The sequence below is a fragment of the Nematolebias whitei genome, chromosome 6 (genome assembly GCF_014905685.2).
Source record: "Nematolebias whitei isolate Nwh7 chromosome 6, NemWhi1, whole genome shotgun sequence".
Classification (NCBI taxonomy): Eukaryota; Metazoa; Chordata; class Actinopteri; order Cyprinodontiformes; family Rivulidae; genus Nematolebias; species Nematolebias whitei.
In genome coordinates, this window is record NC_056503.1 from 30,263,019 (window position 1) to 30,280,550 (window position 17,532).

Consider the following 17,532-nt stretch of genomic DNA (forward strand, 5'->3'; position numbering starts at 1 on the left):
AAATTAACTTTAAGCAGGAGTTGTGTTTCTGTAACACTAATAATCTGTGAATGTCAATGACTGATTTAAAAATATTAGGAGGAATAAAACACTTACTATTGTTGGAAATAGTGTTTAAGTTCAGGGCTATTCAACTAAATTGCACAGGGGGCCACAGTTACTGAAAGCCAATCGCTCAGGGGACAGACATCCAGCAGTTAGTGTCACTAAGTTTGTTTTGTGGATTAAAATCTAGTTTTATTTAAAAATGAACCCACTGGTGGGCTGAACTGCGTTCACCCACTGGCCTGATTTGGCCACCATGCCACCAGTTGAATATCCCTGGGCTATTCAAAAGCAGGGCTGTTCAACTGGTGGCTCGGGGGCTAAATCAGGTCCACAGGTGAACAGAGTTCGGCCCACCAATGGGTTAATTTTTAAACAAAACTAGATTTTAACTCATAAAACAAACAAACTTAAAGACAAAAACTGCTAGATGTCTGTCCCCTGAGCTCTTGGTGTTGTCCCCTGAGTAATTTAGTTGAATAGCCCCTAGCTAAAACACTTTTCCAACAATAGAAAGTGCTTTATTCCGCCTGATATTTTTAAATTCATCTACAACCTTTAAGTTCGACTAAATATCAAGTAAAAAGCCAAGACTATTGGTGTTTTTCAAACATTATGATAACCAAGAAAGAGAAAAAGGGCATGTACTTTTTTTCAAAATACTATAAAGCACTGTTTTTCTATTAATAGTTGTCATTGAAAGCAATAAGTAATAAGTTCATAGTATGCAGCTTCTTCAGTTTTTTACAAATTAAAGAATAATATTTTTGCTTAATTCAGCAAAACCCTTGTGGCTTAAGGAAGTTTTGAAAAGTTGTTAAAATCGTTTCTTTAACTGGACATGAAAAAAAAAATCAGCTTTCAAGTAAAAGCTAACATTTTTTAATGCATCAGGATGCATGCATCAGGATATTTTTTAATGCATTTTTTAAAAACACATCTTCTATCTTATTCACTCTACAAACCTCGTATTGTCACTGGTGTTTTTAAATGTTGCCTTTCGTTTTCATATTGTCACCAGCTTTACGTTACCTTAGTTTCTACTAGTTTTACCCTCAGTTGTACTGCCTGTTTAGACTGTACAGATGTGTGTTATTGATTTTTGAGTTCAAAGTGCACCTGATAAAATGCCTCCAGTCAGAGAAAATGATAAAAGGGAAGCAAAAGCAAAGCTAGCAGGTGGAGTGAGAAGGGAAAGAGAAAATGACACAACAGCAGTAGAGCAAACAACAGAGCAGCACAATAAAGAGGCAGAGTATTTAAAAAAAACAAGAGTGGTAGTCCCAGCAAATCAATAGACTCCGTAATGAAAGGGAGAATAGAGGAATACAAATGAAAAGCGTGCACCTTCATCGTATTGCCACATTATCCTTTTCCTTATTTGTTCATTCCATTGACTTCTGAGTGCAAAGGTTCGTTAGCGTGCTCGTAGAGGTGTCTGCCTCATCTGATCAGCGGCTGTAAAAAGCTCGTGTCCTCCAGGTTTGCCCACTCAATACTTCATTCAACCTTAACATAAGTGCACTAGAGCGCAGGCATAAAGACACCAAGTGAAATGGAAAAAAGAAAGCAGGTGGTGAGGAGCCGCAGGAAAAAAGGTTTTGTGACTGAATGAATAAATATTTTTTATATGCTCTCTGCTCTTTTTCTCCGATCCTCTCGTGCTTGTTTTTACTGATTTTTCTTGTCCTGTGACTCTGAAAAATACAATACTTTTTCATTGCACCTAACCTAGCTTATTGAAGGAAAGGAAAGGAAAAGTAATTTCTACTTGAATATTTATGACCAGAATGTATTGATTCGAAACAATCTAAACAGTTGTTCAAGATTAACCAATTAGAGCATTTTAATTAGGCTACTCTTCTGCTTTTATTGGGTTCTATGTTATCCCCCATCACAGAGTAATGAGGGGACTTAGAAATACCCTCCCTCTGTCCGTCCATCCTTCTTGTCAGCTAATTAACATGAAACATAAGTGAAGTACTAAGTTTCATGTTGGCATATGGCTATTAAAAGTCTATCTATCTATCTATCTATCTATCTATCTATCTATCTATCTATCTATCTATCTATCTATCTATCTATCTATCTATCTATCTATCTATCTATCTATTCATTTATCCATCTATCCATCTATCCATCTATATCTATAGATATATACGTATGTATATATATATATATATATATATATATATTTTTTTTTATTTTTTTTTTTTTATTTAATCTAACCCATATTCTGCTAACTAAAAAAGTTTGCAGAATCTAATGCCAAACCTCTAAACAGATTAAAATTAAAATTAAATTAAATTTTTAAAAAGCTGGCGCTAAATTGCTAACCGCTCAGACAACAGCCACTCAGTCTGCATCACACGTCTTTGCCTCCTTCCAGTTGAAGCTGTGTTGACCAATCACATCTTGTCACGTGAACATGTAGTAAGCGGATGGTCTGCCTTCAGCTTGCTGCTGCTGCATTGACCAAGCACGTCTTGTCACATGTACCATATTTGTCAGCCTATAATTTGCATTCCCATGCCATGACTTACAGGCTGAAGCAATGTATTTATGAATTTTTTTCCCCATATTTATAAACCAATTTTTGGCTGAGATATGACGATTTTCATTCATTCTCACTGAAAATATTGAACAATATCATTTTCAGCCACTAGACATCATGTATGAGGTAAAATTGGCTATTAATGACACAATTGGCTTGCCTTAGCTTGCCTCCGTCGTCTGCCTGGAGCAATCGAATCAGTTGCATTTTGTTGTACTGCCCTGGCGAATTGCTGCTAATTTGACCATCGAAGTGCATTTATTAAGTAAAAGTTCAAGTGAGACACACCTTTACTATAAAGTCAAGCAAACAAATAATTGTTTAGGTGACCAAAAAAGTCCATGCTCAATAATCCAGGTATACAATCCAACAATTTTCAGTCAGGTCTGTTTGGGGGAAGAATCAGTTTTGTGTTGAGTTTTCTTGACTGATGAAGCCTTCTGGATGGAAAGTGAAACGTTTCAGCAAAAAAAAAGAAACTGTCCAGATGACCTGACTGAAAATTGTTGGATTGTATACCTGGATTATTGAGCATGGACTTTTTTGGTTTTGAACCAGTTTGACATTACTGTCACGAGGAAGAGGGCTGGCTCCAGAGGAGGGGGCGTGCCAAAGACGCCATCTTAGCACCAACATAACTGGTTTGTTCCACTTTGGAGTAAGCTGTTTGGGGGAAGAATCAGTTTTGTGTTGTGTGTTTCCTTGACTGATGAAGCCTTCTGGATGAAGGTGAAACGTTTCAGAAAAAAAAAAAAAAAACTGTCCAGATGACCTGACTGAAAATTGTTGAATTGTTTATCTGGTCATCTTGTTAAATTTCGAAGAAATGTGCAGAGGCTTGTCCCTCCCATGCACGCTCCCGTGGCCGCCATTTGGCAGCCCATGGATTTTTGGCACAACATTATCCCACATTTCTGGGTTTGGCCCACATTTCTGGGTTGTCAGCGGTGACACGTAACAAACACGACGCATCAGCGGTGACGTGTAATAGATGCGACTTATATGGCGAACCAACACGTTATGGACTTTTCCACTTTATTAGACATATTTGGACTGATGCGACTTATAAGGCGGTGCGACGTGTACGCCAGCATATGGTAATTTTGTTAGCTGACTAAAAAAACATCCTCTCTTCCTACACATAGTGTAACTTGGAAATCTTGCACCAAAATTATTAAAGTTTACTTAATTTCCCTGTTCAAATCCAGTCCAGCAAAACACTCGTCAAAATCTACAAACATTCACTATTCAAGTTCTTCAAGTTCTTCAAGTTCTTCAACGGCGGGGGACATCAGCATACCGCTTGGTTTTATAAGCTTACGCTGAGTTTCTTTAAATAATTTTGCTGCCTTTGTACATATTTTAGTTTTTCCTCTTTCTCTCCTCCAACAGCTCCCGCCAAAATCCTGTCATTTGGAGGTACAGTTACAACTCCTTGGGTAAAAGAGGTGCGGCTACCCTGCAGTTCTGTGGGTGAACCAACACCAACCATAAAATGGACCAAAGATAGGTGAGAACCTGGTCCAGAAATGTTTTTAAAATTAACTTGGCATGCTAATGAAAATACATGTCTGATAAACAATGGTTTGGCTGCAGCAAGATGTTTCTATTGTGCAACATTTAGACAAATTATTGATTTTTCTCTCTTTTGATGACAATTTCTAAATTATTTTCTGTTAGTGAGGATACAGCAATCCCTGTGTCTCTGGATGGACAGCGTCTTATTCTGGCTAATGGGACACTGGTGCTGCGCTCCGTCAAAGCTGAAGACTCTGGTTATTACACCTGCACGGCCACCAACACGTTGGGCTTTGACACCATTATAGTTAACCTTTTGGTGCAAGGTATGTCAGAACTTTAAAAGATAATGTGTTCAGTATTTTGAGGAACAGGTGTTCGAGTCAACTCTTTATGTCTTTGTCTCAGTTCCTCCAGATCAACCTCGTCTAACCGTGTCCACCACCTCCACCTCCTCCATCACCCTTGCCTGGATACCAGGAGATAATGGAGGCAGTTCTATCAGAGGTAAGTTATCAAAAAGCTCTGTTTCTTTGTATTTACCCCTATTCTTGCATTATATTCCTTTTATCTGCAGCTCTGTCAAGTCCTTGTTTCCCTCCTGTCTACCTTTGATGTGTCTTTTACCTGCCTTATTACCAGTGTCCATCCTGATCTATTAGATTATTGAATGGAATCCTTGTTTTACATTTCCCTGTTGATTGCATGTCTCTGACTGTCTGACTATTGGTGATCTCTGTGTGTGATATCCATAGTGTGTGTGTCTGGATGAACATGTATGCAGATGTATTTCCTGCACCTATAACCCTTTTATTGTTGTCCTCTGGGGATGTTGCAGAGTCATCCATCTGATTCCTTGCTGCTCTTTAAATCTAAATGACATAATCAAGCAGCAGACATATTTAGATTTTAGTGTTCAAAGTATACCTGATGTTATAGTTTTATTTTCTGCTACAGTAAAAAGAAAACCAGCAAAAAAAAAACTAACATTTTAAAGCCTAAAACTGACCCGGAAGTTTATCTTTTGCCCATGTCACTAATAAATTTGCCCCCAAAAGACCAAAGAAATGCTTGTTTTTCATTATGCTCATGCAAATGGAAAGCAGTAACAGCATGCTGGATGTGCAGCTTTGCATTCAAATACTGATGCTCCACCAACTTATATTTGCATACATCATTCTGTGCCTCATATATGGATAAATCCTGTCTGTATATCTTGTGTGATTATCAGAACGCCTGCCTGTTTGTGAGGCCATCTGTGCAATGCCTGCAGCAGGCAATGCTGAAGTTTCCCTTCATCCCTTTGCACTCTTTCTAAAGTGGCATCTGTACCCACTAAGCTTGTCGCAAGTTCTATCTTTCAGCTTTAAGAATAAAAATGAAAATTCCCAAATATGGATAATGATACGGTAATCTAACAATCCAAAACACATAAAACCAATGTTTTACCTTTTAAATTAGTTCTACAATAACCTCTTATTGTGTTGCTCTGGTCTGAAACTGACCACATGCTTAGTCTGCATGTGGTAACCCATCAAAGTTTCATTAGTGGATTCTGTCACACTGTATGTCAGAGTGAAACGTAGGAGTAAAAAAATAAGAACAGTACAAAGAAACACAGGGAGAGACGCATTCGTGTATGCATAACTGCGTACAAACAGGAGGAAAGGCAGACAGAAATTTAGATGGAAAGATCCTGAGAGCAGGATGGAGCTGGCTCTCAGAGGAAGCTGAATATATAAACAGTCACCATATTGCAAACCCTCATTTGCATAGATGCTCAGTCAGCGCCATCCCAGGCTTTGGGCTTGTAGGTAATTATTTGCAGCATAGATGGAGAGCAGCAAGACTGTCATCCCACTGAAGCATCACTGGGGGAGAAAAAGCACTACCTTTCACTACCATCTAGTGGAAAGCAGAGTTACAGCTATAGTTTGGAAGGGCTTCTGTTTTAAATTAAAATGCCTTTCTTTTATGCAGGTTTTGTTCTGCAGTACTCTGTGGACAATACAGAGGAATGGAAGGATGTTTTCATCAGTTCTAGCGAGCGCTCTTTTAAACTGGACAACCTACGATGCGGGACCTGGTATAAAGTGAAGTTGGCTGCCAAGAACAGCGTCGGTGCTGGTCGCATCAGTGAGATCATCGAGGCAAAGACTCATGGGAGAGGTAAGAAGGTTGAACAGAAGAATTATCTAATTTTTCTGGGTAAATACAAATAAACAATGTATATAAATCGCAAAACAACAAGCAAAACGGACTGAAATCTGTTCTTTGAATAACCAAGAGCTCTGTTACACGTTCAATCGTTACACGTTACAGTACATATGCAAAATCATCTAAATGCATACAGAACTTTAGATCTAGAATGATCTCATACTTTATAAATGTGTTGTATTTATTTATATAAGAAGATGCACGTTTTTAACGTTTTGTTTACTTTTACTGTTTAAGAACACAGTGACCAATCTTCCATTCAAAGTGAAAAAAGTATTTCTAGAAACATCATGTCATCCATCACTTGTACTTTTATATTATCTGAAATTATGTGAATAAATCATAATTATATTTAATTAATTCTGAACTTTTATTTTTTTATGACAACGGGCGTTTTTACTCACCCCAAACTTTAGATTGTTTGTTGCACTTTTGCAATTTTGTTTTGGACATTTTAGTAGATATTTTGAAGTGAACCGTTACTGAAGGATCCAAATGCAGGAGCCAGGCTCAGGATAGAGAATACTGGATTTTTGGAATAAAAAGGCTCACTTAAATTCCTTTAATTTTCTCAAAAATTGACAGTGAGCCTTATGTATGAAAACAGACATGTTTATTGATATTGCGCCTGATAATCTGGTGCAAAAATACTTTAACTAAGCACAATCTTATTCCGTTCAAAAGTAACAAGAGCATGACATTCAATTTCAATTCAATTCAATTTAATTTATATAGCGCCAAATCACAACAAAGTTGTCTCAGGTCACTTTACAGAAACATTTACATACATAAAAGACAATTAGTAAAGTTCTCTATCTAAGGAATCCAGCAGACAAGTTGAATCTTGGCTTCATTGCAGTCTCCCATCCTGAGCAAGCACAGTGGCAACAGTGGAAAGGAAAACTCCCTTTTAACAGGAAGAAACCTCCAGCAGAACCAGGCTCAGGACAAGCGGCCATCTGCTTTGACCGGCTGGTAGGACATGAACAGAAGATGTGATAAAACTTTATCAAAAATCATTTACAAATACCAATAAATGAAATGACAAATTAAAAACAGATGTGAGTAATACTGTGTTCAAATTGTACTCAGAAGTATTCTTCAAAGTTAGAATTTTGACTCAAATGGTCAGAAGTATTTTAATGGTCCTGACGTCAAAATTTCATATACTTGCTCATAAAAAGTGATGATAGGTCGGTCCATCCATCTATCATCTTTACCCACTTCTTCCTTTTCTGGGTGTGAGGGTCACTGGTGTCCATATCCAGCAGTCACTGTGCAAGGGGCGGGGGACACCCTGGACAGGTCTCCAGTCCATCACAGGGACACAGAGACAAATAAGACAAACAACCATTCACTCTATGACTCGCACCTAGAAACAATTTAGAGTTACCAATCAGCCTAACATTATGACTTGAGATATAAGTGAAACCCAGTTTTACTCATAATTCAAGACGTCAAACTGAAAAACAACAATCAAACTACGTTTTCAAATTTAAACAGGAAATGAACTAAAAAACAACAAACAAATTCAATAAATTCAAAGCAAAATTAAATAAAAAGAAATCACTGGAAACTTTTATAGCCAACAAAATAATATTTTAGCCCTCTAAATAATTAGTTTTGGTGCTCTAATGATTTGGTTTGATATGACAATAGCTTTCACTGACAACTTAATTTATACAAATGTATTTACCGAAGTTTTAACTAACTCCACCTTTATCAGTGCTGCTAACAGACTGATGTGTTCACAGATAGAAAATGCACCAATGTTATATTCAGCCAAAATCAGTCAGAGGAAACGAGTGTTTTTTACCTCAATTTTTTTTTATCCTTGACTATAAAACTTTTCATGTTGTATAAAGTATTTAGTGGTACTTGTTCAAAGGTTTAAAAAAAAATAAAAATACTTATTTCACCACTGACATGTTTCCAGTTGATTTTAGTTTCAACAGTTTGAGAGTGTGATTATTTGGAAATCTGACAATTTGTGGACAGATGTCATAAATTTTGTTTTTCAGAACCCCAGTTCAACAAAGACCAACCCGTCTTCACCTACCTGAACTCCAGCCATGCCCGCCTCAACCTGCTGGGCTGGGTGAGTGGGGGCTGTCCAATCACTTCTGTCACTCTGGAGTTCAGACCAAAAGGTGAGCCTTTTAGCTTTGTTAGATTGGCCCAAACATTTCATTTAAACAACATGTGTTTAATTATTAAGACACATCTTTTTTTGTTTTTCCTATAGTAGCTGATAAGAAAATAAAACTAGAGAAATTGCAGTTCCTGCAAAAATGCAGTATGAATGCTTATTGCAGAATAACTTGCTGAAAAACAGCTGAAATTAGCACACACACACACACACACACACACAAACACCAATGCTGAAATGTAGAACAATCATAAATCAGCAGTAGAGAGCAGAACACACACAAAAGTTGAAATGAGTGCAAAAAATGTGGAATTAACTGAAAAAGCTAATATTAGCAAAAAAACAGCTAAATAGTAGGTGAAATAACTGAAACTAGCAGAAATAAGCTGAAAGGAGCATAACAAGCTGAAATTACCATAAAGTTAATTAGCTTGAAAGTAGCAGAAATTACCATGAAAATCTTGAATTTATCTGAAAACAGATGAAATTTGCTAACATATGCTAAAAAGCTAGAACAAGCTTAAATTAGCATAAGAAAGGATAATGAACATGTTTGCCCAGTTAGGCTGGAAGAAGCAGAAAGGGGCACAATAAAGTGGAAATTACCTGACCAAAAAAAAAAGCTGAACTTATAACCAGCTGAATAAGTACCAAGAAGAAAAAGCAGAAAGAAGCTGAAATTAGCAGAAGGAAGTGGATAGAGCACAATTTTGCTGAATTAGGCTGGGGGAAAAAAAGTTGAAATGTGTGCAACAAAAGTGGAATTAGCTGAAAAATGCTAAAATAAGCATAAAAACAGCTGAAATAGAGGAAAGGCTGAAACCTGCAGAACTAAGCTGAAAGGAGCATCACAAGCTGAAATTAGCAGAAAGAAGAAGCACAATAATGTTGTAGATAGCAGAAAGAATCTGAAAGTAGCACAAAACTGCTGAAAAAAAACAAAAAACACAACAGCTGAAAGAAGTTAAAATTTGCACAAAGAAGCTGAAAGAAGCTAAACCAGAACAAAATGTGAAAGGAGCAGTCAAAGGTTGTAAACAGATCTAAAGATGTGAAGGATGTAAAATGAGCTCAATTCATTTTCTATGAGGAAAAAAATGGCAGGAAAAGCTAAATATTTCAAAAAGTTAAAGATGTATCAATACCAAAAGCCTGGGACTACTTCTCCTGAACATTTTAATATACGATTTGTTAAAATAGCACAAAAATTGTGGAACAAGAAAGATGACAAAAAAAATAACATATGGAAGAAAAATGGATCACAATAGTGTGAATGCTTCATAACCATTCACACAGCTAGACTTGATGTTAGTGTGTGTTCATGTGCAGGGACATGGGTGTGGCAGACTGTGCGAACCAACACCACCGCAGATGTGTTCCTGGCGGAGCTGCGGGAGGCCACCTGGTATGAAATGAAGATGAAAGCATGCAACAGTGCAGGCTGTGGCAACCAGAGTTCCCAGTTTGCAACACTGGACTATGATGGCAGTGAGTAGAAGACTTTTTTTCCTATTTGTATAAATGGCATTTTTGACTTCACTATTTTAAACTTCAACTTTATGTAACAACCTGGTGGTGATTGTACCCAAAATGAAGGGAGGACTCAGGTTTAAAGTAAAAAATATTTAATGCAAATATAAAAAGACAGCAACAACAATTTACCTGAACCATGAGAGGACACTAAGACAGATGAAACCATGATGTGGTGCAATGAGCCCAGATAATAAAGAACAGGAGACACAGACTTCACAGACTCTGACGAGACAGAGTGAAAACACCTGGGACAGACAACAGGTGTAGGAGGCAGGGACTTGATTACATGAGGGAGCAATAGATGGGACAGACCACACGATGGCGCCAAACACAAAGGAACCGAGTCAAACACAAGAATCAGAAAAGGGAATAAAGACAAGAGCAAACACAAACAAAACAGACAAAGGGACAGATTTTGTCACTTTATGACGAAGTGGTTAAAGTTTTACAACTTTTATCTTTCTGCGTTTGCACAGGCACAATCGCTCCCATCAAATCTCCTCTGAAAAAAAACGATGACGTGAAGAAGTTGTTTTCCATCGGCTCCCCTGTGATTCTGGTCACTCTCGGCGTTGCACTCCTCTTCATCATTCGCAAGAAACGCAAAGAAAAGAGGCTGAAAAGACTAAGAGGTGAGAAATGAGGAGAGGAAACATGAAAGGAGTACGCCTAGAAGAAATATTGAAGCAAATTTTTTATTGTTTTCTTGATTTTACATGAGAGAAATTATTTATTTGTAACTTCTGCTTCCTTTAGATGCTAAAAGCCTGGCAGAGATGCTGATCAGGTGAGATGTTTTCCTGTGGTCCACGATATCAGTCTAAAATCTTAATGTCGCTCTTGAAAATTAGCATTTTCACAAACCCACAAATGATGGTGTGTGCTAATCTTTTATATCTAAATTAGTAAAAACAATCGCAGCTTTGACACCCCAGTGAAAGGACCTCCTCAGGGCCCACGGTTACACATTGACATCCCCAGAGTGCAGTTGCTAATTGAGGACAAAGAGGGCATCAAGCAAATTGGTGAGGAAAAAAACAGCCAGAAAGTTTTGTGTTCACATATCTACAAAGTATAGTGGACTGCTCCATCAAAAGTGTTTTCAAACATATGTTTTTGTCTCAAGGTGACGACAAGGCTACTATCCCTGTGACAGACACAGAGTTCAACCAAACGGGGAACCCTCAGAGCTTCTGCACTGGTGTATCTATCCATCACCCTGCCCTCATCCAAAACACAGGTCCTTTGATAGACATGTCTGACATCAGACCAGGAACCAGTATGTGTTTTCTCTCATCACTGCTCATTCTACTAGAGTTGCACACAAAGCTCTACTGCACATGCTTTAAAGAGATAGTTTGGTTGAAGTGGGGTTCTGCGTAGTTGTTGTCAGTGGTCAGTATCTCACCTGCTGTCTGAACAATCTCAGTATGGATAATCAGAGAGAAGCTCCAATGATAGTCAGGTTTACAGCTCGACAAACTAAGGCTAACATTCAAGCAGATTTCTGCCATCTTTAAACAACTTTAAATTAAAAAAAAAAATGCAGTTCACCCTTACACAAATGTCACTTTTGCATTAACTGGTTATTTACATAGAAGTCTGTCATAATTTATAGTGAAGACCATGTTTGTTATAATAGTTCTCTGTGAAAAACGTGATTTGCATTTTGAAACATGCTAACCATAGCTGTGCATAGAAAATATATGAACAAAGGTAAATGTAAAAAATCTATTCTTTTTTGTTGAGCTGCAGTAAAAAAACAAAAAAAAAGTTTTTTTTTTCATAATTTTTGCATCAAATAGTTATTCAGGATGGGCACTATTGATATGTTTCATTATACAAGACATGTAATGCACAGTGTATTTTTGTAGTTGTCTGCAAACCAACAGTTTGAAATATTAACTAGAGAAGTTATATAACTAATCTTGTACAATTGTACTTGATTAGTCAACTGTACAAAAATCAAGAAATCAAGAAACTAGAGAAATTCCAAATTTCATACCATACACATGCAAATGTGAGCTACTATGACAATTTAAAAAACTCCTAGAAAAATTGCATTTCCTGTGAAAATGCAGTGTGACTGCTTATTACATGAAGAACTTGCCGAAAAACAGCTGAAATTAGCAAAAAAAACATGCTTAAATGTAACTGGAATGGAAGAACAAGACTAAATTTGCAGAAGAAAGCAGAGGGAACACATTTTTACTGAACTAAGTTTAAATAAGCAGAGATTAACACAAACATTGGGAATTTAACAAAAAAAAGCTGAAATTAACAAAAAATAGCTCAAAAGTAGCTAAAAGGCAGAAAGAAGTTTAAACTTCCAGAAGGAAGTGGATAGAGCTGAAAAGAGCTAAAAAATGTGGAATTAGCTGAAAAAGCTAAAATTTGAATAGAAACAGCTAAATAGTAGCTGAAATAGCAGAAATAGACTAAATAAACTAGCATACCAGTAATTAAGCTGAAAGGAGCATAGCAAGCTGAAATTAGCATACAGTAGTTAATTAGGCTGAAGGTAGCAGAAATTACCATGAAAAATGTGAATTTATCTGAAAACAGCTGAAATTAGCAAAGAAAAAAAAACATTGAAATGTAGTTATAAAAGCAGAAAGAAACAAATTACAACAAGGAAGTGGAGAACACAGTTTTTGCTGAATTAAGTAGAATTAAGTTGAAATGAGTGCAAAAATTGTGGAATTAGCTGAAAATGCTTAAATTAGCGTAAGAACAGCTATATAGTAGCTGAAATTGTAGAAAAAGTTGAAACTTGCAGAAATAAGCTGAAAGGAGCATAACAAGCTGAAATTAACAGAAAGACATTAGAAGAAGCGCAAAAATGTTGTAGTTAGCAGAAAGAATCTGAAAGGAGCACAAAACAGCTGAAGAAAAAAATAGCAGAAATGAGTTGAAAGAAGTTAGAAGAAGCACGAACCAGAACAAAACGTGAAAGGAGCAGTAAAAGGTTGTAAACAGATCTAAAGATTTGAAGGATGTAAAATGAGCTCAACTAATTTACCATGAGGAAAAAAATGGCAGAAAAGGCTACATATTTCAAACAGTTAAAGTTCTCATAGAGAAAGAGCTAAAAGTTTTGATAAATGATTTGTTGAAATAGCACAAACATTGTGGAATGAGAAAGATGCTGAAAAATGTATGGAAGAAAAATGGTTCACAATAGTCAGAGTCAGAGATTCTTTATTGTCATTCGCACCTCATGTGGTACATGTGGTGGAGCAAAATTATGTACACAGGGTCCCAGTTACATCCAACAATAAAATGTAAAAGAAAAACAGTAATAAGATCTAAGATATGAACTAAGAGAAACATCAACTAAAAATACAACAAGCACTAACAGCATAAAAACGTTACGTCGAACAGCAGCACGAGCATGAGCATGAGGCCATGCGAGCAGATGAGCATGCACAAACACCTCAACATGAAACAGATCAGCAGCAACATTGAAACAGATCAGCAGCAACATGAAACAGACCAGAAGCAACATGATGTGATTTTCACTGTGATTATTCTGGTTAAAGATTCATGAGCCTAACAGCTTCAGGGTAGAAGCTGTTCCTCAGTTTAGTGGTTCTACACTTAATGCTCCTCCTTCCTAAAGGGAGCGGGGCAAAAAGTGTGTGTGCTGCAGTGGGGTCCTTCATGATGCAGGTGGCCCTCTTCCTGCATCTGGAGGTGTAGATGTCTGTGATGGTGGGGAGGCTGACTCCAACAGACTTCTGTGCAGCCTTCACCACTCTCTGCAAAGCTTTTCTTTCTGCAGCTGTGCAGCCTCCATGCCACACGTTGATGCTGGAGCACAGGATGCTCTCCACTGCACACCTGTAGAAGGAGGTGAGGACTGAGCTTCCCAGACCAGCTCGTCTCAGCCGCCTGAGGAAGTAGAGTCTCTGATGAGCTTTCTTGATCAGGCTGGTGGTGTTGTTGCTCCAGCTGAGGTTGTCATTCATGTGTACACCCAAGTACTTGGAGCTGGAGACCACTTCCAATGCAGATCCTCTTATGTTCAAGGTAGTGTAGGTGTGTTTGTTCCTTCTGAAGTCCACAATTATCTCCTTTGTCTTCTTCATATTGATGTGAAGGTTATTCTCTTTGCACCAGATACAATAGTGTGAACACTTCATAATTATTTATACAATAACTACAGACTTGCATGTAAAATTACCGGTAACTCTATTAATTCGCAATGTGGAAATTAATTCTCTTAATTTTTCTCGTCACACATGTGAAGCAGAGGGCAGAACATCTATGGCGCCTGGGGAGCAACTGGGGTAAAGGGCTCAAGGCGCAAGAGTGGGACCTGAGTGGGGCAACTGGGGATGGAGGCAGGAACGGGTGCTTCACCTTTCCCACCCACATTTGATGTTGTTAGTCAGGGGTGTTGAACCAGCAACCTTCTGATCATTGGCTCGCCTTCTCTAACCTCTGTGCCAACACTCCCTATGAAAAGCCAGCCACCTCAAAAGTGACAATGGTGTTAGCATCTGCTTGAAGGACAATGACATTTATGACATTTGAGTTGTTTTAGGACCGCAGAAATTTAATGAGCAACTGGCTCGATTAGGACTAGCAGTTAGATTGACTCTTTTGCAATAACTACTCGCTGACTCTCCAATTCGAGATCATTCAAACTTCAGGTAAATACATGACCAAGCCCCACTTCAAAAATGGTGACGGTGCTGCTATTAGAATGTTGCCAATTACATTTTGTTGCATTGTTCTTCAGTGCAATGACAGTAAAGGTAAATTGAAATAGAAAAAAGTCCAAACTATTCCTTAAAACCCTTGCGATAGACTAATCGGTGTTAGCTTGAACTGTTCAATTTCCCCCTAACTGCTCAGTTCATGGCTCATTTTAAGTGAAACATTATAGTATTAGTAAATCTAAAGGTATATATTTTGAGTTATTCGTGTAAAATTGTTTTGTAAAGGTCCATTTCTTTTTTGACCATAAACACCCATGATCCAATCGCTCATTGCCTTTCATTTGTTTTCCATTTACCATCAGACCCAGTGTCGAGAAAGAGTGTGAAGTCGGCCCACAGCATCAGGAACCGATACTCCAGTCAGTGGACTCTGACCAAGTGTCAGGCTTCCACGCCAGCCCGCACTCTCACTTCAGACTGGCGCACAGTAGGCTCCCAGCATGGCATCACTGTCACCGAAAGTGACAGCTACAGCGCCAGCCTCTCACAAGACACAGGTTAGCATGAGGGTGACGTGACACTTACAGCCATTAACATGTACGAGGAAAATGCCACTCGTTTTGCTAGTTTGATCACTGGGATGAACAAAATGTTCTCGCTTTCCTTCTTTCACAGATAAGGGACGCAACAGTATGGTGTCCACAGAGAGCGCTTCCTCCACCTACGAGGAATTGGCGAGAGCGTATGAGCACGCCAAGCTGGAGGAACACCTGCAGCATGCCAAGTTTGAGATTACAGAGTGTTTCATCTCTGACAGCTCATCCGATCAAATGACCACAGGGACCAATGACAATGCGGACAGCATGACGTCTATGAGCACGCCGTCAGAGCCCGGGATCTGCCGTTTCACTGCCTCACCACCCAAACCCCAAGACTACGACCGTGGCAAGAATGTAGCTGTGCCCATTCCACACCGCGCCAAGAGTGAGTGGTCACTGCAGATTTTCTCTTTAAAAACAAAAAACTAAAATATTCAGTTTAATGAAAGATTTTTCTCTTGCAGGTGATTACTGCAATCTTCCCCTCTACATGAAGTCAGATCCCTTTTTCAGAAAGCAGTCAGAACATCATGACCCGTGTCCAGTGGTTCCGCCACGAGAAGCCTCTATTCGGGGCCTGGCCCAGCGAGTGTACCACAGCCAGGGCCGTCATGTGACTCTGGACTCTACAAAGCAGCCGGCTCTATCCATGGGCCACTCCGGGCTTTCCAACCTCAGCTCCTCCGCGACTTCCTCTGGAGGAGCGTCAGGAGGCGGTGGAGGAAGTGGGGGAGTGTCTGCTAGCTCTAGCAGTTCCACACTTCCCCAGAGGACTCTAACCATGCCTGGCTCCTCTGCTGCAGCAGCTCAGAGCGCAGCCGCAGCCGCTGCAGCCACAGCTGCAGCAGCTGCAGGCGCATCATCCTCCTCTGGTGGAGGCGGAGCAGCAGGGGCCACAGGTGGGACCCCTGGAGGTGCCTCCTCTTCTTCCTCCAAGATAGGAGGATCCAGAGACTCTCTTCTGGAGAGCAGCTCCTCGGGCTTAGGCAGACTACAGAAGCAGAGGGATGGAGGCTCGGGGGCATACTCCAAGTCCTACACATTGGTGTAGCCTGTCATGACCGAGGCCTGTCACTGTAACTTTTAATACAATGCTGGTCAAAAGCCAGCGCTTTGCCTGGAGCCTCTGCGGTGAATCGGGGTGAGGGACATGCACATGCACAGCTTAGCCGTCAGTGCCTGTGCTGTGCCAGCCTGCAGGAAGCTGCTCCCTGCTAACACTACAGTTCGAAGGGGTCAGAGATAGATCTCCACAGCACAGGAGCCTGCCTTTCTTTCTGCCTGACTGCTTTACATTATCGTGTCATTTTTCTCTCCTCTTTTATCACCCTGGAAATCCCTTGCCAACGCATACATGATATTTCTGTTCACCCCGTATTTGATTTTCTGGCAAAGACAAAGTAGTTATGCACAAAATGCTTTATACGTGCACTGTCTTGTTTTCCGCATCAAGACAGCTCTAGAATGGACCAAGTTGATGAGGATGTGTGTGTTGAGGTTTTAGTTGTTTTTTGTTTTTGTTTTTCTATCACGTAACGTTTCTGGTTTCTAATGGAAAATTAGCTTATATCACAGCATTGTGCCACAGCAGGATGCTTTTACTGTATGCATAAACCACCAGCCTTGGTATTACATTGGTCCTGCAAGGTCAGTCCACCCTGTAGATTTGTCCAACAGAGGCAGCGGGACTTCAGTCCTGATACACATGCAATGGGCGACGCAGCGTTGTGGTCGTAACTGGTGTTTTTATTAAACAGCCTCAGCACAGACAAGGGAAACACGTCGAGCATCATCCAGACCCTTTTTGTTGTTTAGTAATTTTCAGTTTGTTTCCAGACGTCAATGAAGATATAATCTCATGTGCACTAAGAGAACGTTCAAACGAACTCAGAAAGCTTCACGAGCCTGCGTGTGTGCGTGTGTGTGCATGTGTGTGCAGGGGGTGTGTATATGTGTAAATATATATGCATAGACGTGGCAGGCACACAGCAACAAATGGACCTTTTTAAAATCAATCTGTATGCTGAACTCTTGGGCAGATGTCTGTATCAAAACGGAGCCCCCTCCCCCCGTTGTTTGTTTTATATTTGTGGAAGGGGAACAGGAACGATGCTGACGATTTGACATTAGATTTCTTATACGGTCCAGAATTATTAACTATGTTCTGTTAGCTGTAACTGATGACATGGTGAAATGTTTAAAGAAGCGAGTTCATAAGAGAGTATTTACAGATTAGAAATAGGGATATTA

The 17,532-nt window shown here is 39.3% G+C and overlaps 1 protein-coding gene across 1 annotated transcript in view; it reads left to right on the forward strand.

Moving 5' to 3' along the window:
* The window catches only part of LOC119410617 (Down syndrome cell adhesion molecule-like protein 1 homolog), a 156,511-nt gene extending 139,992 nt beyond the window's left edge, over positions 1-16,519 (forward strand). Inside the window, exons 23-35 of the mRNA XM_037677502.1 lie at positions 3,992-4,109; positions 4,280-4,443; positions 4,526-4,624; positions 6,098-6,286; positions 8,356-8,484; positions 9,813-9,971; positions 10,493-10,648; positions 10,773-10,803; positions 10,923-11,041; positions 11,143-11,295; positions 15,046-15,240; positions 15,359-15,667; positions 15,747-16,519. Of these exons, the coding sequence (XP_037533430.1) occupies positions 3,992-4,109; positions 4,280-4,443; positions 4,526-4,624; positions 6,098-6,286; positions 8,356-8,484; positions 9,813-9,971; positions 10,493-10,648; positions 10,773-10,803; positions 10,923-11,041; positions 11,143-11,295; positions 15,046-15,240; positions 15,359-15,667; positions 15,747-16,333 (2,408 nt within the window). The 3' untranslated portion in view covers positions 16,334-16,519. The remainder of the gene's footprint in view (positions 1-3,991; positions 4,110-4,279; positions 4,444-4,525; positions 4,625-6,097; positions 6,287-8,355; positions 8,485-9,812; positions 9,972-10,492; positions 10,649-10,772; positions 10,804-10,922; positions 11,042-11,142; positions 11,296-15,045; positions 15,241-15,358; positions 15,668-15,746) is intronic.
* The last annotated feature ends 1,013 nt before the right edge of the window (positions 16,520-17,532 follow it).